At 39.0% G+C, this 21,128-nt stretch overlaps 1 protein-coding gene across 1 annotated transcript in view; it reads left to right on the top strand.

Annotated features, from left to right (window-relative positions):
• The first annotated feature begins 25 nt into the window (after nucleotides 1-25).
• Nucleotides 26-21,128, top strand: part of LOC141901011 (hydrocephalus-inducing protein homolog) — a 30,909-nt gene continuing 9,806 nt past the window's right edge. The window contains exons 1-56 of the mRNA XM_074788063.1: nucleotides 26-72; nucleotides 598-747; nucleotides 840-965; nucleotides 1,282-1,536; nucleotides 2,046-2,245; nucleotides 2,425-2,549; nucleotides 2,973-3,174; nucleotides 3,257-3,383; nucleotides 3,527-4,026; nucleotides 4,354-4,421; nucleotides 4,491-4,797; nucleotides 5,139-5,322; nucleotides 5,409-5,525; nucleotides 5,794-6,050; nucleotides 6,155-6,289; nucleotides 6,380-6,521; nucleotides 6,594-6,706; nucleotides 6,786-6,936; nucleotides 7,060-7,197; nucleotides 7,292-7,420; nucleotides 7,564-7,971; nucleotides 8,035-8,139; nucleotides 8,224-8,412; nucleotides 8,494-8,703; nucleotides 8,931-9,068; nucleotides 9,329-9,646; nucleotides 9,887-10,086; nucleotides 10,176-10,449; nucleotides 10,827-11,021; nucleotides 11,107-11,253; nucleotides 11,615-11,854; nucleotides 11,963-12,065; nucleotides 12,187-12,285; nucleotides 12,420-12,596; nucleotides 12,682-12,846; nucleotides 12,983-13,234; nucleotides 13,330-13,505; nucleotides 14,354-14,494; nucleotides 14,644-14,827; nucleotides 14,909-15,050; nucleotides 15,143-15,223; nucleotides 15,311-15,517; nucleotides 15,602-15,745; nucleotides 15,828-15,988; nucleotides 16,080-16,177; nucleotides 16,255-16,419; nucleotides 16,497-16,648; nucleotides 16,763-16,990; nucleotides 17,310-17,357; nucleotides 17,896-18,198; nucleotides 18,281-18,440; nucleotides 18,527-18,699; nucleotides 18,789-19,190; nucleotides 19,306-19,563; nucleotides 19,656-19,823; nucleotides 19,931-20,026. Of these exons, the coding sequence (XP_074644164.1) occupies nucleotides 604-747; nucleotides 840-965; nucleotides 1,282-1,536; nucleotides 2,046-2,245; nucleotides 2,425-2,549; nucleotides 2,973-3,174; nucleotides 3,257-3,383; nucleotides 3,527-4,026; nucleotides 4,354-4,421; nucleotides 4,491-4,797; nucleotides 5,139-5,322; nucleotides 5,409-5,525; nucleotides 5,794-6,050; nucleotides 6,155-6,289; nucleotides 6,380-6,521; nucleotides 6,594-6,706; nucleotides 6,786-6,936; nucleotides 7,060-7,197; nucleotides 7,292-7,420; nucleotides 7,564-7,971; nucleotides 8,035-8,139; nucleotides 8,224-8,412; nucleotides 8,494-8,703; nucleotides 8,931-9,068; nucleotides 9,329-9,646; nucleotides 9,887-10,086; nucleotides 10,176-10,449; nucleotides 10,827-11,021; nucleotides 11,107-11,253; nucleotides 11,615-11,854; nucleotides 11,963-12,065; nucleotides 12,187-12,285; nucleotides 12,420-12,596; nucleotides 12,682-12,846; nucleotides 12,983-13,234; nucleotides 13,330-13,505; nucleotides 14,354-14,494; nucleotides 14,644-14,827; nucleotides 14,909-15,050; nucleotides 15,143-15,223; nucleotides 15,311-15,517; nucleotides 15,602-15,745; nucleotides 15,828-15,988; nucleotides 16,080-16,177; nucleotides 16,255-16,419; nucleotides 16,497-16,648; nucleotides 16,763-16,990; nucleotides 17,310-17,357; nucleotides 17,896-18,198; nucleotides 18,281-18,440; nucleotides 18,527-18,699; nucleotides 18,789-19,190; nucleotides 19,306-19,563; nucleotides 19,656-19,823; nucleotides 19,931-20,026 (10,127 nt within the window). The 5' untranslated portion in view covers nucleotides 26-72; nucleotides 598-603. The remainder of the gene's footprint in view (nucleotides 73-597; nucleotides 748-839; nucleotides 966-1,281; nucleotides 1,537-2,045; nucleotides 2,246-2,424; nucleotides 2,550-2,972; nucleotides 3,175-3,256; nucleotides 3,384-3,526; nucleotides 4,027-4,353; nucleotides 4,422-4,490; nucleotides 4,798-5,138; nucleotides 5,323-5,408; nucleotides 5,526-5,793; nucleotides 6,051-6,154; nucleotides 6,290-6,379; nucleotides 6,522-6,593; nucleotides 6,707-6,785; nucleotides 6,937-7,059; nucleotides 7,198-7,291; nucleotides 7,421-7,563; nucleotides 7,972-8,034; nucleotides 8,140-8,223; nucleotides 8,413-8,493; nucleotides 8,704-8,930; nucleotides 9,069-9,328; nucleotides 9,647-9,886; nucleotides 10,087-10,175; nucleotides 10,450-10,826; nucleotides 11,022-11,106; nucleotides 11,254-11,614; nucleotides 11,855-11,962; nucleotides 12,066-12,186; nucleotides 12,286-12,419; nucleotides 12,597-12,681; nucleotides 12,847-12,982; nucleotides 13,235-13,329; nucleotides 13,506-14,353; nucleotides 14,495-14,643; nucleotides 14,828-14,908; nucleotides 15,051-15,142; nucleotides 15,224-15,310; nucleotides 15,518-15,601; nucleotides 15,746-15,827; nucleotides 15,989-16,079; nucleotides 16,178-16,254; nucleotides 16,420-16,496; nucleotides 16,649-16,762; nucleotides 16,991-17,309; nucleotides 17,358-17,895; nucleotides 18,199-18,280; nucleotides 18,441-18,526; nucleotides 18,700-18,788; nucleotides 19,191-19,305; nucleotides 19,564-19,655; nucleotides 19,824-19,930; nucleotides 20,027-21,128) is intronic.

Below are 21,128 nucleotides of genomic sequence, written 5' to 3'. Positions count from 1 at the left end.
AAATATTTGTTTACTAACTGCAATATTCGATGTAAAGCATTTTTCACTGCAGTAAGGACTTAAGATCACACGGTAAATAAATTGTTACGACATTACTGCATGTTCTTAATTTAGAAGCGTAACTCTAAATTTACAAAATTGTTCATAATTCGTGAATCTTTTAAATGAATAAAATCGAGAAAGCAAGTCAAATTCAAATTAAACTCTGGTATTTCTATATCAATATGTGATTTGAGTGTTCTGTTTGGCATTGCATTGGTATAAGACTGTACTTGAGACAAAATTCCTTTCGTGCACTTGTGGCCACCTTTTCGCCATTAGTGTGTAAGGTTGAATATGAAGCCAGTAAGTAGAGGGATATGTACATATTGTAGGGCAGGGGGGTTATGTCGGATATGATTATTAGGGCCAGGCTATGTGGACATGGTTGTGGAGGCAGGATAACTTATCTACTATGACTATTTCGGACACCTAAACTGCAGTCATTCAAAACCTTCAAATATTTCATGTTAGTAACCTAGGGCTCTAAGTCTAAGTTAGGAACAACCAGGTGACAATGCTATTAACTTAGCGTGGTATATTATATATTGTTTTTAGGAAAGGATGCCAGCTATAGGTCCTTTTGGCGAGGTTCTAGGAACCACCGGGACGCTCAGTTGTTTGGGTGCTGCAGCTCCACAATTCAAAAGTAAAGTCATTGCACCCAGAAATCCCAAACTGGTGAAAACTGATGATGATGGGTTCAAGGTTTGTACAAGGCCTTTGGCCTGAATTCCTTGCCACATTTTTCTTGTAAAGGTTTCAAAAATATGTTACTGAATTTTGTATTCTACTTTCAGCTAACGCCTTCAAGATACATGTTTCAAATGTCTCTGAACACTGAAAAGAAACTTGCGAATACTCACATAATGAAAAATCCGAAAAAGATAGAGCTCTTGGATATGGGAGACACAACTCACCAGAAGGTAAGCATCATATGAATGAATTAAGACGCACAAAGGATTATAGGCTATATGATACAATTTGTTAAAACGAAGCCTCAACAGCCATCAACAGGTGGATTGATATATCGCCTGATGATGGCTATTAGTCAACAGCCGAAACAGCCAAACGTTGTGGTTTCCTTTAAATAAATCTTATCGTATAAAATTTTATTGTAGAACCTCTTAATTTATCCACAGTTTACACAGATAAGAGTGTTTATTCGACTACTATCATTTATGGCATTTGCATATTTGTAAATTCAGAAACAAGCTGATTTTAATTTGCTTGTAATTTCAGTTTTCATCTGTGCCGATTGACGACCCGATGTTCCAACCATTCCCTTCGGAAATATTCTTTCAAAACTACGAACCGTTCGAAACGTATGAAGTTCCGTTCTTGCTTCGTAACAACGATAAAGTTCCGAGACTGGTGAAGGTGACGCAAGCCGACAGCCCTTACTTCAAGATCGTCAGTCCGCACGATGTCGGTCATAAAGTTGGACCCGGTTTACCGACTACATTCCGTATACAGTTCACACCAGAAGATAAAAAAGTAACAACCTTTTTCTTTCAACTGTATTTGTTTATTTAGACAAGGCTGCACGTAACTTCTATAAGGCTAACATAAAATGATACCTTGTTTCTCCGAATCGGCTCGGTTGTTTCGTAAACTGCGATAAGATTTGTAATCAGTTCATTTCTATTACTGCTGGGTCTCTTATGGTAAGCTGGATCATGATTTTGAAAAAAATTAATGTAGAGGGTAGATAGGCGACCGGCCGGGTCAACTATTAAGCTGAGCAGACATGAGAAACAGCGTATCAATTTTATTTTTAGCCCTAGGCTAAAAATGAGTCAATAAATTGAGTGATATCAAGTTGATCATAACAACCTTCGTCTGACTGAAAGGCGTACCTAGGGAAGAGTATAGCTCAGTATCTATCAAAACCACTATTTCTTGTCAATGAAGAACAAATAATTTTGTCAAGTGATGAAACTAAAAGTGCTGTGATACATGTATTCTCAGGAATCTGATACAAGAATCTGCTTATGTTATTCTAGGATTATTCACACGAACTTGTATGCATAACCGAACGAGAAAAGTTCATCGTACCCGTACGGTGTATCGGCTCAAGAGCAATCCTCGATTTTCCTGATGAGGTTCATTTCGCAGCCTCTCCGGTAAAACACTCCTCGACGAAAACTCTACTGGTACGAAATATCGGGAACAGAGAAGCGAAATTCTCGCTAAGCACTGATGGGTATGTTTACAATGAGATTATTTATACTGAATGCCTAATAAACTCTATGATTTCTCTATAATTGAAGTCAACGCTTTCAAAAACCAGCTTTTTTCAGGCCATTTTGTCAAAACGATACGAGTTTATGTGTATATCTGTGATTTGTACGTGAATCTGTAATCATTTTCTATGTTTTTAAGCCCATTCTGCGTGAGTCCTGAAAATGGAATACTGCCGGTTAACGAAAGCATGCAAGTAACTGTCGAATTTAAACCGATGACAGTTGGAGATCACGGCACAGATCTCATCTTATCATATGACACAGGTATTGTAGATGATCTGTCTATCCAATTCACCTATCTTGAACCAATTTCAATACTCTTAACCCTTTCAGTGCTGACTAATCATCACCCTCAATAGCTGGAGGTAATTTGCAAATTCCAAAGAATTCCATCCTGATGTGTTGAATAACAGACACACGGCTGTGATGTGTCCACACCGCTCTGTGGTGTATTGTTAGTTAATATTTTATTGTGTTGCCATCTTTCATAAGAGATAAAAAAAGAGATAGAATTACTAATTACATTGATACACCGCACTGCAGTGTACTAGCAAAGTCCATCACCAATTTATACACAGCACTGCGGCTTAGACGCACTGAAAGGGTTAATGGCCTCATTTGTTGGTCTCCTTGCTTCTTTATTTTTTGTTCGATGAATTGAAATCTCAACTGTCTTTTCCTTTCAAGGTGAAGACATATATATCGGTATGTACGGCGCATCTCAAGATGCAAATGTACGTCTGGATAAGAACTCGATTCGAATTGAAAACACGTATATATCCATGGCTAATCAGCGTACGGTGACGATTACCAACAGGAGCGACGTTATAGCTCACTTCCAGTGGACACCGTATGCTACACAAGAAGAAGAAGATATGCAAAAATCTGAGTATGTTTTTCTGTGCATATTTTGACTATTCGATTTCATAGACCCACCAAATGTTTCACATGTATGGTTAATTATTCTACAGTTTCTACAAAGACTTGGAAACTGCTGAAGATGTTGAGACCAAACGATTTCTAGAAGAATGCGAATGGAATCCGTCTTTGAAAGATAAACTTTCTTTACTCACACGAACATTTATGAATAAACGAAAGGTACCTAAATTGATCATTTATCGCTTATGACGATAATTTACCTGATTTTGACCCAATTCTGCTAATAGATGCTTTTTAATCAGTTGAGAAACTCAAGAGAAACCCTTTGATCTGGTTAAATGATATTCATTGAAAAATTTTAGAGAGTTACCGATGATAAAATGGTGTTTAACGACGACGTATTCAAACTCGACCCGATTGAGGGCGACATCTGGCCGAACTCTTCGCTCGAAGTGAATGTTATATTCAAACCCGGTGAGGCGATCACGTATAACAACACGGTCTTCTGTAACATCACCGGCCGTGAGTCGAGATTACCTCTGCGTATACGCGGCGATGGCATCGGACCGAAAGTCCAGTTCTCATTCGAAGAGTTAGACATGGGAAACGTGTTCGTCAACTCGATGCATACCTACGAGGTCGTCCTTGCGAACAAAGGAGATATCGACGCCATTTTCAACGTCATCATACCGAAGACGATATTCGGGCCGAAGTTTTCGTTCAACCCGCCGGAAGGTATTGTAATGCCCGAAGGACACCAGGCCATACTGGTGACGTTTTCGAGCGAAATTCTAGGCGATTTCGAAGAGGAGTTCGAATTCCAGATTGACGGCGCCCCACAGCGATCGAAAGTCAAATTCAGGTCAGTAATGATTTCAGCCCCAATCTGTAATGAATCGTTCATGATCATTCTTAGATGTTACAATATATTTGTGTTGTGTTTCATGAAATGCTTTATTCCAAAAAAAATTTTGAAGTTCCCACCGTTTCATTTTTAAATTGCGTATAAAGACCTTTTATTTAAAAAAAAATTTTACACTTTATTGTTTTACTCTGCTGTAATGTTTGAATGATTAGTACTATTACACTACCGGTATACTAATGTAAAGTGCAATGATTGTATTTTTGTAGAGTTGAACTGTATTATAAGCAAATTAATTATTATTATGTTATCATTCTTTCATTTCAGTGGATCAGTCATAGGACCCACATTCCACTTTGATGTACCAAAGCTGAAATTTGGCATGATTTCTTTTGGTAAGTTTGATTAAAGTCAGAATTTAGCTCGTTGTAAGAAACAGTTCTTTAATATCAGCATATTTTCAGGATTTCAATATAAGGAGAGTTGCGTATTGTCAAATACATCTCTAGTACCGATGACGTTCAGTTTGCGTATTCCCGGTGATGGTTTGAACGCCGCGATTTCAAGCCACAGCGAAACAGACGTTAGAAAACGAGTTTCGAATCCGAAAGAATTCACGATCACTCCTGACAAAGGAATGTTGTCTCCGCGCAGCAGTCAAAACATCGAAATCGAACTGGTTTCGAATTCGATCAGAAAATATGACCTAGCTCTAGTCGTTGATGTGGCTGGTGTTGGCAAAGAAATACTGACCCTACCAATTCAGGCGCGGTAAGTGAGTCTGTTGCGAAATATATAACCTGACTTTATGGATAATTAGGTGTTACCATAATGAGAAGTGACAGTTAAAGCATGCCAGTAAATTTTGTTTGATGTTAATGAACTCGGTGAGGCCAAAACTTGCATTTTTCTGGGTAAAAGTTTTTGCGAGAAATGCCCTAATAGCCCCATATGTCGGTATTGAGCAGTATGGCCAGTTTTCTTAGTGCTAACCAGTACACCAATGGAACTAGAATTATACAGCTCGTCATATGCGTAACATAGGTATAAATCGTCTGAATTAATCTTTTTAAAGTTGAATTCGGTGACATTTCCATATATTTCTCTTTCAGTTGTGTTGTACCGAGTATCAATATTCTTACTCCTATACTCGACTACGGACGCTGTTTCCTCAATCATGAATATGAAAATTCAATCAGGCTCTCAAACGATACGGATTTACCGGCTAAGTATGAAATTTTGCCGCAAGATCTGGATGCACTTTCGCCGATTACGTACTTCAGTCCACAACCTATCGTAAGTAGATCATCTTCACAGCTCATAAACAGAATCGAATGAATTTGTTTTGGGCTCCTCGTTAACCAGCAGTGTTTGTCATTTAGGGAGTAATTAAAGCCCACTCTATATTGGACGTACCAGTGCTGATCGCTGCCCACGGGCTAGAAGAACTCGATGTTATGTCCCATGTACAGATATTTGGAAGTCCCGAGCCTCCTATGGTTAGTATACCAGCCAGCTATCTTTAATTCCCAGAACGATGTACAGTGCTGTCCAAATGAGGTGGTAAGCGGTAAATTTGGTGGTCCAATGATACCTGCTTACTGGTCGAAATGAAAGTGGTAAAAAAATCCTGGTCATCAAATCATGGCACCTTACCACCCCAAAAGTTCCTCTTACCAGTCCCATCATTTCATTTGAACGGTACTGGATGTTAAGCCATGGTTACAATGAGGAAAATCAATCATTGTGGTACGTAATTGTTTTCAGGCTGTTCACATAAGCTGTATCGGGGAAGGTCCGGTGGTACATATTACGCCTGAGAATCTTGACTGGGGTGTTATTCCCGTTCTGGCTGACACACCACAGACAATTGTTTTGTCAAACGAATCGTTGATCGCTGCTAAATTCACTGCGCATATGTTACGTCCATATTCCGTCTGGACTGTCGAACCCAGGGACGGAGAAATACCTGCCGAAAAAACAGCTATTTTGACTGTCACTGCTAATCTTAATGATTGTGTCAGGTATTCATCATTCATACATATTCTATCCTCAAACTAGCTACCGGTACATAAATTGAAGGGGCATGTTCAAATTCGAATTAATTGATGCTATGTTTCTATTTTAGATTTCATGACAAGTTACAGATCAATATTCTGGATAGTCAGTCAAGAACGATAGATGTAACAGCTTATGGGCAAGGAACAACTATTGTTTCTGAGCCTGATTTTGGTCCAGTGTTAGATCTCGGCCCACATTTCGGGTATGTATTTCTTATTAGTAGCCCTGGTCGATCAACCTCAAATGTAGAGGAAAGCTAATACTAATGATTGAAACATAACTCTATTAACAGGAGCACCGCCTGTCGAAGAACATTTAAAATGACTAACAATGGCAGACGGCACCAACAGCTTGTTTGGAGTACCGAGGGATTCACAATGGTTCGATCAAAGAAAGATCCGGTACCACCGAATGTAAAAGACATAAAATTTAAGGTAAATTGAAGGCAAGAGTCAAAATTATGGGAACCAAAATTTCACACTTATAAGTAATGATTTTATTTTTAGAATAAACCACCTTTAGCTGCATTGCCTCAGCCGATTTTTACGCTGACTCCTTCTCGAATGGACATGGCCCCTGGTGAAACAATTGAAGCAGTATTGGAAGGAATTGTCGACCAGTAAGTTCAGTGTTCTTGCTATCTTTCATTTTCTCGAAATCGTTTCCAGCGCGTCAAATAGATTACATAAATTTTACAGTCCGCAGTCTGTCAAGGAGAGAATGATCTGCCATGCGATCATTGGACGTTCAGGCGGCAAGGAATTGATCAAGAAAGTTGATATCAAAGTGGATTTCATTACACCTCTTCTAGAATTCTCTTCAAAGCAGTTGTTCTTTAGAATTGATAAGGTAATATATTCATGAATATTTTAGGAATTGTGAGGGCCTAGCATATTCCATATACCGGTACCAGTACTGATATGTGTTGTCTTCTCTATGATTAATGAAAACTTGAATTTACTCAATTTACAGAAACCACATGATGAACTAGTTGTACAAACTAGGGATGTGTTACTGAAGAATGTATCCAGTCTACCATTGACAGCTCAATTCCAATTGAGCTACCCATTCCAATTACTGATGCAGGATGGTACTGAATGTTCAAAAATGGTAAAGATTAGCAGTTTTTTAAGCAACTGTTTTGTTTTTGGGGAAACTTTATGACATATTTTTAACATATGACTGTATTCTCAATATTCATTAGGAATTGGTCATGGACAGGGGACAAGAGCTGAACCTGCGTGTGCAGTTTGATCCAGCCTATAAAAATGATTCTCATATCCGCACGATCGATGAAGTTTTGGCCATAAATTACAAAGAACATCCTCATGTGGTAGGCAAAATTTTATTCAATAATTTCATTGTATTCCATAGTACTTGTACTTTTATACCGACTACAACATAATGAAATTGATAAACTCAAGATCAGCTTTTGTTTTGCTTTGTAAACTTATATAGTCTTTCATATTTTGTAAGGATTATATTGCGCTGAGGGGTGAAGTGTATTTCCCTAATCTGGAATTCGAGAAGCAAGTCATTGATTTCGGTTGCATTCTGAATGACACAGAAGTCACCAGATATGTCAATATCATGAATAACAGCCCGATGGATGTGAAATATAAATGGTCATTCCTGATCGGGGATGAACCAATTGCTGTCCGTCAATCGCCAATAATTATGGATGAACCGCCTGCAGTTCAGTTATTGGAGATTTCTAACGGTGATGTTGAAGATTTGCCACCTCCCGAGGAACCGAGCCAGGCTGTAACGATCGAGAAAATGGTTACCATTTCGACAGAAGACAATGTTTTCACAGATAAAGTCGATGATCAAGTGGAAATTTCACCGCCCGCGTCGCAGGAATTGATGGAGAAATCTTCAAGGGCGACGACCATTAAAGAAAAACATGTCGAAATCATAGAAGTGGCTACGCACATGGGATCGAAGAGAAGTTCAGAAGTCAGTCAACCAGAGATCACGCTAGACCTAGATGGTTTAGATGATAGCAAGGAAAAACAGGATAGCGAGAAAGATGTAGATGAGAAAAATGAGGTAAGCACAGTTCAGTGATTCGTTCCTCAGTGTTTGCCTGAGAAACTAGTAGTAGAATTATCACTTATTGGAATTTTTTTTTAGGATGAATTACGAGATGAAACAATTGGAGAGGGTGAGGGAGAATTGATAAAGACATCGCGTAGTGTAAGCGGACAGATTGTGACTCCTCGTCCGGCTAGCTCTGCCAGCAAACGACCAGAAATAAACCCGATATTGGAACAACTCTTAGAACAAGATCGCGATCTTATTTCTCCACTTGGTGTTGAAGAGGTGAGTACTTTAGGAACCACCTTTGATAAGAACTGTTGGAAAAAGAATTCTGTATTTCATGCTTTCATTTCTTAAATACAGGTATTTGATATATTGCCCCTGTACGGACACTTGGCTCCTGGGGACACCGAGCAAGTGACGTTGACATTCTTCGGTCATGCCGACATCTGGAGTAAAGCAAAGGCTATTTGCGAGGTTGAAGGTGGACCGACATATGAGATTGATCTAAAAGGTGAAGCATCACTTGTTGAATACAGATTTGACTGTACTGATATCGACTATGAAAAACAGGTAAATAATAACAGTGTGTATTGAACTGAAGTGAGAGTGAGAATCCGATAGCCATATAAGAATTGTGGTGTATGAGTTAATCAGGAAAAATGGGAAATTCTAACAAGCATTATGCTGAACAAAACAGTAGGAAATTTAGTTTTGGTGTTGAATTTCACTTATAAACTTCCCTTGACCTGCTGATCCCTGATAGCTTTTAGATAAAACTTGCATTTTCTTGTCTGTAGATGTATGATGAAGTTGCATCCGCTGAAATAACCCTGATTAACTGCGGTAAAGTTGGATTCAACTTCACTGCTCTGGGTATTGACCCCGAAGAGGTTGGAAAACCGAGACCTGGTATTCCTGTAATGATACCACATTCAGTAAGTACACGATCATTCGTGTACATGATTGTACACCAGAGACCAGTTGCTCAAAGGTTGGTTTAAGCTAACCAGTGGATAAATGCCATAGTAACAATGAACTTTTAATAGTCACAATGTGAACTATCCATTGGTTAACTGTAACCAACATATGAGCAATCAGCACCAGTATATTCGTGCCGGTTAGAATGGTAAAAAATATCGTTTTGTTCAACAAATTCGAAAAAAGTAGACTTACCTTGTAAATATCTTCTTTTCAGGGATATATCGAGGCTCTCAGTCAACAGACTTTGACCATCAAATTTCTTCCTGGCGTACCGGAAAGGTTTCATAAGAGTTTCATGATACAAGTGGCTCACTTCGAACCAGATATCGTCAATCTGTATGGCGAAGGCGTTTTTACGCGAATATCTCTGGATTTACCGCGGATCGGCGACGAAGAAGGATTGTACAGTAGTCTACTGAAAGAGGCCCGAGAAGTGCTGAGTAAAGACGTGAAGAATATCGAAAAAGAGAGAGATGACCAGAACCAGTCATATCGCAGTGTTGGACATTCCAATGAAGATGTTCAGGTTCCTGTGAGTTGATAATATGCACTTAAATTTTTAGGTCTTTTTCTAATGGTTTTGCTATAATTATAGAAATTGAGGATATGGAAATATCAGTTTAAATCTAAATTAAATTTTAGTTATCACACATAGGCTGTGAGTTGCCCAACTATGAGATTGTCCCTGATGTGGTTATATTCAAGGATAAGACAAAATATGTTTAAATCTTCTACGAACTCAACACATTCATTTACATGCATATTTTATTAGCACGAACATCTGCCATCAGAGTTAGAGATTCAAATGGAAGTCGAGCGAATGATGGTTAAAGAATTTACCGCCGAACAGAATCAGAAAGAGCTCAGCCACGTCGATACTCTCGTTATCACCGATGATGAGCAACAAAAGTTCGACCAGGAAAATCAGAAAGAGACTAAGTCGAAGAAAAGCAAAAAGAAGACAAAGCCAAAGTAATGATCATCTTATGAAATGAAGCTTACCGATGTTGCTAATTGTGAATAGTTGCGGTATATATAGTCATTCTGATTTTCTATTTCAGACCAAGACTCGCCGATTATTTGCTCGATTTTGGTTACGTTGTTCTTGGCACTGTGAGAGCTCACATCGTGCGCGCTACGAATACTGGATTCTGTCCGGTGTCGTTTTCCGTCGATCGAGCTGCTCTTCATCACCACGGATTTAACGTCGAATTAGATCGCGTTCGGCAATTGCCTGGTGCTCCCGACCACGAGACGGTCGATTTCGTCGTTAGTTTCGATCCGAGAGGTGCAAATCTGCCGCTAGGACCGATTGAAACCGTTGTACCAATCAATGTACGTTCCCATACATACTTCTGAAGGCAAGCCAAATTTGATTTGAAATAAACAGGTTGGCCACTTACCTGGAAATCAGGGGACAGTCAAGGAATTTTGTAGAAAAAAAACTGAAAAGTCAGAGGAATTTGAGTTATTAATTAGATTCTTTGCTGATCAAGTCAGGGAAAAAAACGTGTACATGTCAGGGAATAGTCAAATCAAAAGCAAGTCAAATAAAAGTGGCCTCTCTGATAAATTCATTTCAAAGTCAACTGAATAATAAAGAACTAGATTCTGGTATTAAGTACTTTTTGTAGAACCACAACTTTACGTAACTTGACATACCGGTATATACGGTACCAACCAGTACATACCCCTGTTTATTTTTCCTTCAGATCGTAAATGGTCCTCAAATATGTATCCGTCTACGTGCTCATGTAACAATGCCCGATATGGAAATATCGACTGATGCTCTGGATTTTGGAGATGTGAAGTGCGGAGATTGTAAGGTCATTACCGTTCAGCTTCACAACCATAAGTACGTCCGTTGCGAGTGGAGCTCAATCGTTGTGGAGAAAAATAAAAAGAAGGTGCATCTCGAAACTTGATTCGAATAAGAGTCAATATTTCATGACGCGTTGATTCTAACGTTTTATTTGATTGCAAATATTCAAGGTCGACCGTACCATGCCGATGCACTTGAGACGGAAAATTAAAGCGGAGCCGCCAAAACCGAAGATGTTCGAAATGATGCCTCCGGCCGGATCGTTGATGCCCGGGCAGAGAATCAATGTACAAGTCAAATTTATGCCAACTGAAGAGGTTCGTATTATTCACTTTTGTATGATTGATGGCCATCATCACAGGGTGGCCACTTACCTGGAGAACAGGGAAATCATGAAAAAGTAAAGAATTTAAGTTGGGTAATAGTCAGGGAATTTGATAAAAACCTAAAAATTAGGGAATTTTGTTGTGATGGCTGGATCGCTCTTAAAATCAAAAAGTTTTGAATAAACATTATTTGACTGCGTTAATTGATTGGATTCTTAGCAGATCAAGTCAGGGAAAACAACGTGCATGTTAGAGAATAAGTCGGGTCAAATAAAAGTGGCCACCCTGCATCAGTTCGAAGGCCTATTCATCAGTCTAGAATCATTCTTCAACATTTTTCAAACACTTTCAGAAATTCTACGAGCATCGTATGCCGATCAGAATCGCTCAGAGCAGTCAACGTATCTTAATGATTGCGCGGGGTCAAGGTCTCGAGCCGCGTCTAGACTTCGATCGTAACCTCGTCCACTTCGGACCGATTTTACCTCACAGCGTCGGAGATGAGCAAGACATTACAGTGCGCAATCCGTGTCCGTTCCCGATAGAGTTTTATAACTTAGAATTCGATAGACTGTATCTAGAAGAAGAGAAGGTATCTATCGTTTAATTGATGCCTTCTGCAAAAAATTTACATATTGGTGTATTGTATATGACCTGGATTGATATATCAGTGCTTGAAAAAATGTGCTTGAAATTTTAGATTCTTCGTCTAATGAAAGGATATGATGAATACAACACTATTTTACTGCCCCCTCGAGCTGCTGGTGACAAGTTACCCCAAGAGCTGCTCGATTTCTATGATGGTACGTAACATGCTGAAGAACGCATCCGATGAATGTTATTAGCCCTATTACCGGTATTACGTCGATGCCTAGTACTTACTTTGCATAAATGAACATTTTTCTGTCCGTCCTGTGTTCACAGAACAAATGAAGAAACTAGAAGAGATTGAGAATTCTCGCAGGGAAGCTGAAGAAGCTGCTGAGCAGGCACGAAAAGAGATGGAAGAACATGCTCGAGAGAGTTAGTATCTTTTCATTCTAACATATTATCTTATTACCGATGTCTCTGGGATTGAAAATTAGACATTGAGGGAGGTGAAAGCAGATAGATTGTCTGCCCCTTGTATGGTCCTGTAGTGTTTGATATCACTCTAGTTGATGAAATGACTGATGCCGCACCGTCTACATTACACGTCGAAGATGATCAGATGGATGCTGCCGGTGGTCCACCGCAACTGATTATGACTGCGCCAACTCGGGAGCCAACTGCTGAACCAGCTGCGATTCCTCTGGCATCTGATAAAGATCTTCGCATCGATGATATCGATGATGGTAAGATAAAGAAAAAACTCTGCTTGATTTCCATCATTTAGATGATAAGTAATGAATGAAAATGATCTAAATCTAATATTGTTAGGTTTACCCAAAGACTCGGCGAGTAGTATCGGGGTTGGTGAACTAGAGATTACACCGGTTTCGGCATCGATAGCTCGTCATCTTGGTATCGATTTATCGCCAGAAGGTAAAGCCGCCCGTAATCGCCGTGGTATTGCAATCATTGTCCAAGGAGCTCCGATGTCAGGTAAGATTACTTTCCAAAAATCTTTAAAATGCTCTCTCATATCTGTGTTGAATATTGAATCCTATCAGTTGCTGTTGTAGTCACCAATTTTTCGATGAGTGGATGCGTTGTTATCATAGTTTTGTTGTATTTGTAGGTAAAACTGCTACTGCTGTGATCCTGGCTAAGCGATATGAAGCGGCCCTGTTGTCCGTTGATGGGATTATTTTGGAAGCTATCGCGAATGGTGCCACACCGGCGGGACTGCGGGCTCGCGAAATGTGCGCTGAAGCCTCTCGACGCGCGGAAGAAATGAAAGTTTTAGAGGGCGATGAAGGAGACAAAAGAGCACCCGGCGGTCTGAGTGTGGAGGCTTTAACAGCTCATACTCAAGGACAGAGTAAGTTAGGCAAATGGTCGTTTAACTGATAGATTTTGGGATGACTGCATATATACATTGAATTCATTATCTAAAGTATGGTAAAAATTTCATTTTGCTTGTAGCTGGATTACAACCAAACGCTGCGCACTCGATGGTTCAGAGTATGGCGTCAAATCGTAAAACGAGTGTTATCTCTGAACAGAAAAGCAAAGACAAACATCACGGAAGCAGTGTTATAACCGGAGCCAAAACAGGCATGAATCAGGCCTCATCAGCTGAAGGAGGCACTGGCAGCCAGGTATGTTGAGTGACACAGCATGTAATGTCTTATGATCGTCTTAATCCTATTAGAAGAAACCTTTTATATAATCGCATGTATAACCTGAATGATTTTTACCGAATCTTTTGTTTTATCCCGTTGTTTATCATCGCGCAAACAGCTTGCTCTCGCATCAGACATGGACACAATATCACCTCGGCAGTCTGTGGATTTTAACCGAATCGTCAAAAATCTTGTGCGACCATTGCGTCGGTCGACCGTTCCCTGCAACCACCTTATGCCGTTGCAAAATGCCGTTCACAAGTTAAATTTTCCGACCAGTGGTTTGATCACGGGTTCGAGTCATTCGGACATTAACGAACCGGAACCCCGATCTTTGGCAAAAATGACTATTTCGGAAAAAATCCATAAAATGTTGAGATCTAAACGACGTAATAACATGCTTAAAGAGGTAGTTTTAGATGTAGATTATGTTTTATATTTTCATTATTTCCACACACATAAGAAAATGTGCTTTTATTTTCTACACTTTTCTCAAATACACCCAAATAGAGATTTGTATCCAAAGTCATTATACCACATACCAGAGACCGGTGTTTGAGCCTTTTACACTTTAATCTGAAAACTTTGAACATTCTCACCCGATTACTGGTACTGATTTGAGTTGATTGGTCTTTATTGTTCATAGGCCAAGATTAATGTTTTTATGCAAATTCTGATTACCCGGTATATCATCTGATTTCTCTTTCTTGGTGCTTTCTTTCCAATATTCTTAGAATAGATGTCCAATTGCTGCAAGATTTTCACTTCAATTTTTTAATATACTTTAAGAATGATATTTATCAATCATATTGATATTTATACAGGTACCGAGTAGTCCACCGCCACTAGTCGCACCAATTGCTCGACGTCTCAGCATCAGTGCTAGCATTACTGGGGAGAATGGTCTTATGAGCTGTATTCTTCCTGAAGATTTGCTTGTTGAATTGTTAGCTGAACGCCTGCAGGTAATATTGACAACTAAGCTGAGCCATTAATTCTCATGATTGGCCTACAGTATAAACATTTCCATACCTATAATTTCTTAGATTTACTTGAGTCATTAGTTTAACTTCATGTTCATGTATTTATCAACAGTTTTTGTGTGTATTTTCAGTTGAATGATTGTCATCGCGGTGTTGTCTTCGACAGCCTGGAGACGTTGTTCAGCGCGAACATGTTGAGTACTGCTCACGCGATTCTGAAAGCGCTGAACAATCGCAAATATATATTCTCAATTACACTGAAACTCGACTACAACACTCTGAAAGAACGTGAAAAAAGAGAAAAAGAAGAAAAAGGTATGAAATGAATGTCAAGAAATTCCGCTTTGACTTCTTTTCTATCCAGTATCCATGGTTGAACAATGTTCTTTGCTTCAGAACGATTGGCTAAGGAAAAAGAAGATGAAGAACGTAAAAAACTAGAAGAAATGTCCGAGGACGAATACGATGCTCTAGATGAGGAAGAAAAAGCCAGTGTCGACAAGAAAAGACTCGAAATCAAAAAAGAACGTATCAGAAAGTGAGTGTGGACAATATTAGATTGCACAATCTATACTTAGCCAGTAATCATCAATAACAAAATGTGCATGTATGATTTATTTATATTTCAAGGGAAATGGAAGAGAAAATGGAAAGGGAAAGAATTGAAAGGGAAGCAATGGAAGCTGAAATGAGACGTTTAGAGGAGGAAAAGTAAGCTATGATTTCTGAAGGTTGAATGTTGAGGACTCCTTAAGGTAATGTTTTATTTATCTTTCATCCTACTTGAAATATCTAAAGGCAAAACAAAAGAAGAGGTCGCAAAGGAGCTGAAGGCAAAGAAAAGGATGGAAAAGATGCGAAAAAGGGCAGCAAACCGAGCCAAGACAAAGTGGCCCAACCGAAAGGCAAAGATGCTAAAGGACATGAAGAGCATATCGCTAAAACGGCATCAAATCTAGAACGGCCAGAATCTCATCAAACTGAAAAGAGTGATGAAGAGGGAAAGTAGGTGTAGCAACCTGAATCAGTAATTCATCACGAAATGGAACATTATGTAGAAATATTCATTACACGTATATCGTTTTAAAGGAAAAAGAAACACAGCAAAGATGTAACTCGAGATGGCAAAAGACCTATATCAAATGAAGCCTCGAAAGAAAGTCAAGGTCAATTAACACAAGATGAAATTGTACGCGATCCAATTAGAGAGGCTGAGCTTCTTCTTATGCAAAAGTACGTAAGAGTTACTAAGATGAGTTGTACAACATTTTTGTTCATGGTTCCTAACTACTGGTGTCGTATTTCTTAAAATCAGGTTCAGAACATTTGAATATGGTCAGAAAGAAATTCCTGAACTTCTATATGCCTGGGACCGAAGCACCGGACAACTTCATAGACCAGTCACTCCATCTGAGAAGTCTGAAAATGTTGAAGACATAAATCATCCCCCGTCTGGCAAAAAAGGAAAATCTAAAGGTAAGCATCTTTGCAGCTGGTATGAGATGTTTAAGACTGAAATGGATTTTGGGGAATGAAGGGAATGATAGTTTCGACTATTGTGTTTCAGCTGACAAGGAAAAACATGAAAAAGAGAAAGAAAAGGAAAGAGAACGATTAAGAGAACTGGAACGCGAGAAAGCCGAACGAGAAAAAGCGGCAAGAGAGGTACATACGGCCCTGTCGGATTCAAACAAGTTATATTATTATAAGACTTTGAAACTAAATCAATGATTCATTTTTAGATTGAAGGAGACATGGATGATGGTGAATGTCCAATTGGCTCGACCACTGACAGAGATGATGGAATCGGAATACCTAATATAATGATAGACTGTAATCAATTGGACATTGAGAAGAGTCCGGATGAGAGAGTATTTGAAACTAGAAAATTGCCAACACCAGCAGAGGTACTGCTACATTTCTAAAAAAAAGCATTCACTTTTTTGGTAAAAAGCTAACTAGAATGAAATGTCATGAATTTCAGGTTTTGGACGGTCTAGGTTTAGGGCCTACAGGGCCTCCTATCCCTCCACCGGCTTCATTCGCCGTTATTCCGTATCCAGTAAAAAGACGACAGCCCAATGGAGGTGAGACCAACGGTCACTATGTGTTTATCGCCTCATCACCAGATGACCCGTAAGTACATCCCTAGCATTTTCATTTTTCATGCATAAGGGGCATAATGAATAATGAGAAGATTCTGCCAATAGTCCGCCACTTCATGATGTTTCACGATGTTTGAATAATTAGGAATGTGATAACAGACGACAAATCTAAAGAGGGCGATGACGAATCGATCACTCCCGATCGTAAGGAAGAACACACTCCAACGCGTGGACGTAAGGATAAACTGAAACCTGACGGCGCTAAAGAACGCAAGAAAAGCGCCGGACGTAAACCGCGGCGTAATTCGTTGACCGTGCAGGGGTCCCCACCACCCGGACCAGCAACACCGGTCTCGGATGTTGATGGACAAAGGTTCGTGTGCTTCATTATTCATAATCTTTCGGTATAAGGGATACAGTTAGTGATGATAATATGTGTATTTGTAGTATTTAATGAAACAATACTGGTTATCAAGTGACATTTGTAGAAGGTCTACCATAATTGATTTGTTTTGAGTTAAATTGAAACTGGTGACACATTAAACCAATTGCAACGCTTATGGTAGATTTAACAGTATTTTCATATTAAACGTAAACAATTTTTCTCTAACAGTCACTGTAACTATGACAGGAGTGTCATGTTTTGTTTCCGTTATCTTATTTACATTCTTGTTCGTTGAAACTTATTTCAGCGTTGCATCATCCACACTGGATACTCTGTTAGAAAACAGAGGTGCCAAGTGAGTGCGACAATCTACACTATACAGTAGTTCTTTTCCATTTTAGATGCTGCTTCTATTCATTAACTAACAAATGGTTGTTTCATATTGCATAGTTGCCTAATCGATGTTCAATTGAAAAATTCTTTTAATTCACATTCGGAGTCTAGCTGGAAAAAAAACAGCAGTGAAGCTCCGGTATTTGTAAATACATATTACCCCGTTATTTCAACTTAATGTGATCAATTCCCACTTTTCATGTTTCATATGATTGAATTTTCTCAGATTCTCAAATTGCTTGATTAATTCCTGAAAGCTATCCACCTTATTCATCAGGCACTCATTCCAAATTCATAGGGATGAATTTGAAAACATTGAAATCTATCCTTACCTATTGTCCTTTCACGTTTTACCCAAATGCTTTAGTCCCACAAAGGAATTCTATCAATTTGACTTTGTTTTCTAAAAGATCCAGAGGTTTCTAAAAGAGGTTTCTACCCGTCAGCTCATTTTAGTTTCTTTAGGAATATTGATAAATTCTAATTCGTTTTGTCGATAGGTTGGGTTTATTCCGCTGGATCATTCCTGCAAATTCCGAAGTCGTCCTTCGTTTGAGATTCCAATCCGAAGACCTCGGACAATTCGACCAAACGATGAATTTCGAAATAATGGGCACTCGCCGGCGTTATCAACTGTTCTGCCGCGGCGTCTGCTCGTTCCCGACGATCAGCCGTGAGCCGAGAATCATCTTCCCTCAACGAAAGAAGAATAAGAAATCCGAGGACATCGTTCATAAGAAGTACATCTTAACTACGGAGGTATTTGAATTCGGACCATTGCTCATAGGAAAAAGTCGTGAAAAGTGAGTATTTTCTTCTATATTTGTAATGGTCTTTGATTAATCTGTTAGTGCCTTAGATAATCAGATTTATGTGTCTTTCTAGATATAAGGAAGGAAAATATCCGGAGAACATGGAAACCTTTACCATTCTAAACACTTCTCCACTCGAAGCTGACATAAATTTCTGTTTCTTAAATGACAGCAAAGGGGAGACTTATTTATTAGATCCACCAAACATGATACTGAAACCTAGTGAATCTGCTGTAAGAATCATTTCACTGTATTCGTATATTTGCCATTTTCTGTCCGAACTTCTTCAATTTTACTGATGATTTGGTGTCTATCATAGGGTTTGTGTGTGTGGGCGTATCCAAAAGCTCCCGGCGCTTTCGAAGATGCCATTGTTTGTTGCGTTCGCGAAAATCCAGAGCCGATCATCTTCAAGATATCTGCTCATGGAGTCAGGCCAGAGATAGAACTCGATAAGAAACAGTTACATTTTGAACGGGTTCTTCTTCACAGGTATGTTACCTACCGGTAATGGAAAATCTTGTTTCTTGACGATTTTTTGATGGCGGAATAACAAGTTAAAGACCCGTTCATTATTTCAGAAAAGATACGAAGACCGTTTACCTACGTAACAGCACGTTGTTACCAGTCGCGTGGAAAGTCAGCGGAATGGAGAGTCTCGGCGATGATTTCTCCGTCGCTGCCGAGTCCGGTATCATCGAACCGAAATCCGAGTACGCATTGAACGCGCATTTCCGCGCAATGAAACCGATCACGACGAGTAAGAAATCGATTCGCCTCGAAGTGTCCGACGTCGAGAATATCATGGGTCTCGTGCAGACGGAGAACATCCAGGTTATCGCCGAAGCGTACGATATCGCTTTAGACATGAGCTTCCCGAAAGGCGCGGACGCCGGAATCGATTTCGGGACTATTCGCGTTCTGGAAGAAACGAAACAAACCTGCTCTATGAAAAATAAGGGAAAATATGAAATCGCTTATAAGTAAGTATGCGTCCAAGTTTAGATAACTTATGGAAATTTATGGCGAATATAATTGTTTTAAGATTCTATAAAAGAGAAATGAAATGTCATTTAAAATTTTTCTGTATATTTTCAGCTTTATCCTGGAGAACCCTGATCCGAATGGCCCGGATGTTAACAGTTTGTTCTCGATAATACCACAACGCGGTACCCTATCGCCGGTAGATCGCCCTAGCGGTACGCAAGTACAAATATTGTTCAAAGCTAAAGAGGAAGTGGTGATTCGCGATGCACCGATTTTACGATGTCAGGTCATAGAACCTAATTTGAGCGATGGCGGTGAAACCATAGCCAGCATTCCAGTCAAAGTATCCGTGAAAGCTGTATTCAGCAAGTAAGTGGTAGAGTCAGGTTGATGACGCCATCCCACTTTCATTTGCTTACAAATATGGACCAGAAATCATTTTATCTCTGTTGTATTTTCAGGTATAACATCGTACCGATAGAGGATATCAGTTTTGGTTCGCTGGTCGTGAATAGTAAGAAAACTCGAACGTTTATCATTGAAAATAAGGGCGAATTCGACTTCAGATACACGATTCATAAATTCATGAAAATGGCCGAGCAACAATTACAAGCTCAGAAACCGAGACCGTGAGTTTTTAAATGTTCACACATTTTAATCTTGACAACCGAAAAATTGTGACTAGGTATCGTTATTCTTCCCGATTTTTGGACCCTCTTTTTACACCCACTTTCAGGCCGGTAAAGCAGAATGACAAGCGAACGAAATCGCGCGATGGCTCGAGCTCTGGACGATCGACACAAAAACAACCGAAACGCGCGGAATCGATCAGGTATGCGACACTGTAATACTTACTTACCGAGTAATACCTGTTATAACACAATAATATTCTGAATTTAGATTATGACACTATTTAGATGTTACTTTATTTATATTTCCTAACATTAAATGCCTTAGCACAGCTCTAACTCGAAAGCTTACGAATGATATTCAGTTTATTTTCTAAAACACAATTTAAACGGATTTTTACCCATGAACGCTTGATTGTATGGTATGTTGCATGTATGTTGTTGTAATGACGTATCACTTTCATTGCGCATACAAAAATACAAGCGTCATCCTTTCATTCATTACACAAGGATTCTAACTCGCCGCAAAAAACTCATTGTAACCCTTGCTATTTGCTGTTTGTTGTTTCTGAAGAAGTGAAATAACTGGTAGTATCAGTAAAGACGTAACACCACGAAATGCACAGCAGCCATGGCGAAGACCAAGGTATATACGATACATACAATATGTTTTATAGTTTAACGAAGTGAATTTTACTTACATTTCTTGCGTGATGTGATGGTGCAAAAACAACATTTTCAGCGGCCTGTTTGATAGATAGGTATAAACTTTACCTCAGGGAGAATTAAGAAATTTCTTACAGTTATCTCGCATTTCATCATTTCCCTATGGTCTGAAGTAAGCACCAGTCTATCAGATGGTCTTGAGGTTTTCACTGCACAATTTAACCCTTCGTTCTTGTTCATTTCTTGTTACAATGTTTATACTGTTTTAAACTGCATTAAGAATATACCAGTATGTACTGCTAAAAGAAAAATACTTCATCTGAAACTTTGTGTACAAGAGATAATCTATATCTATTGCTCTGTTTGAAATCTTTTAAAGTGTTTTGACCAAAGACAGGTATCGTATTATACATGGAGATTAAATTGTTGTATTTTTTCTAATCAAGAATCATTACTTACATGCGCAATAATCATAATTTTTCATGAATAGTGTCTAATGAATTTCGTTTTTAGCTAAATTTTCTAAAAACAATCTCTTTCAACTTAACACTTCACTACATCTTTACTACTTAACTGTGCTGTACATGCTCAAGTTTTTTACTAAGTCAACTACCGTATTCTCAATCTCTACACTTTATT

The sequence above is a fragment of the Tubulanus polymorphus genome, chromosome 3 (assembly GCF_964204645.1).
Source record: "Tubulanus polymorphus chromosome 3, tnTubPoly1.2, whole genome shotgun sequence".
In the NCBI taxonomy this organism is placed as follows: domain Eukaryota; kingdom Metazoa; phylum Nemertea; class Palaeonemertea; order Tubulaniformes; family Tubulanidae; genus Tubulanus; species Tubulanus polymorphus.
This window is presented reverse-complemented; position numbering and strand designations above follow the sequence as displayed.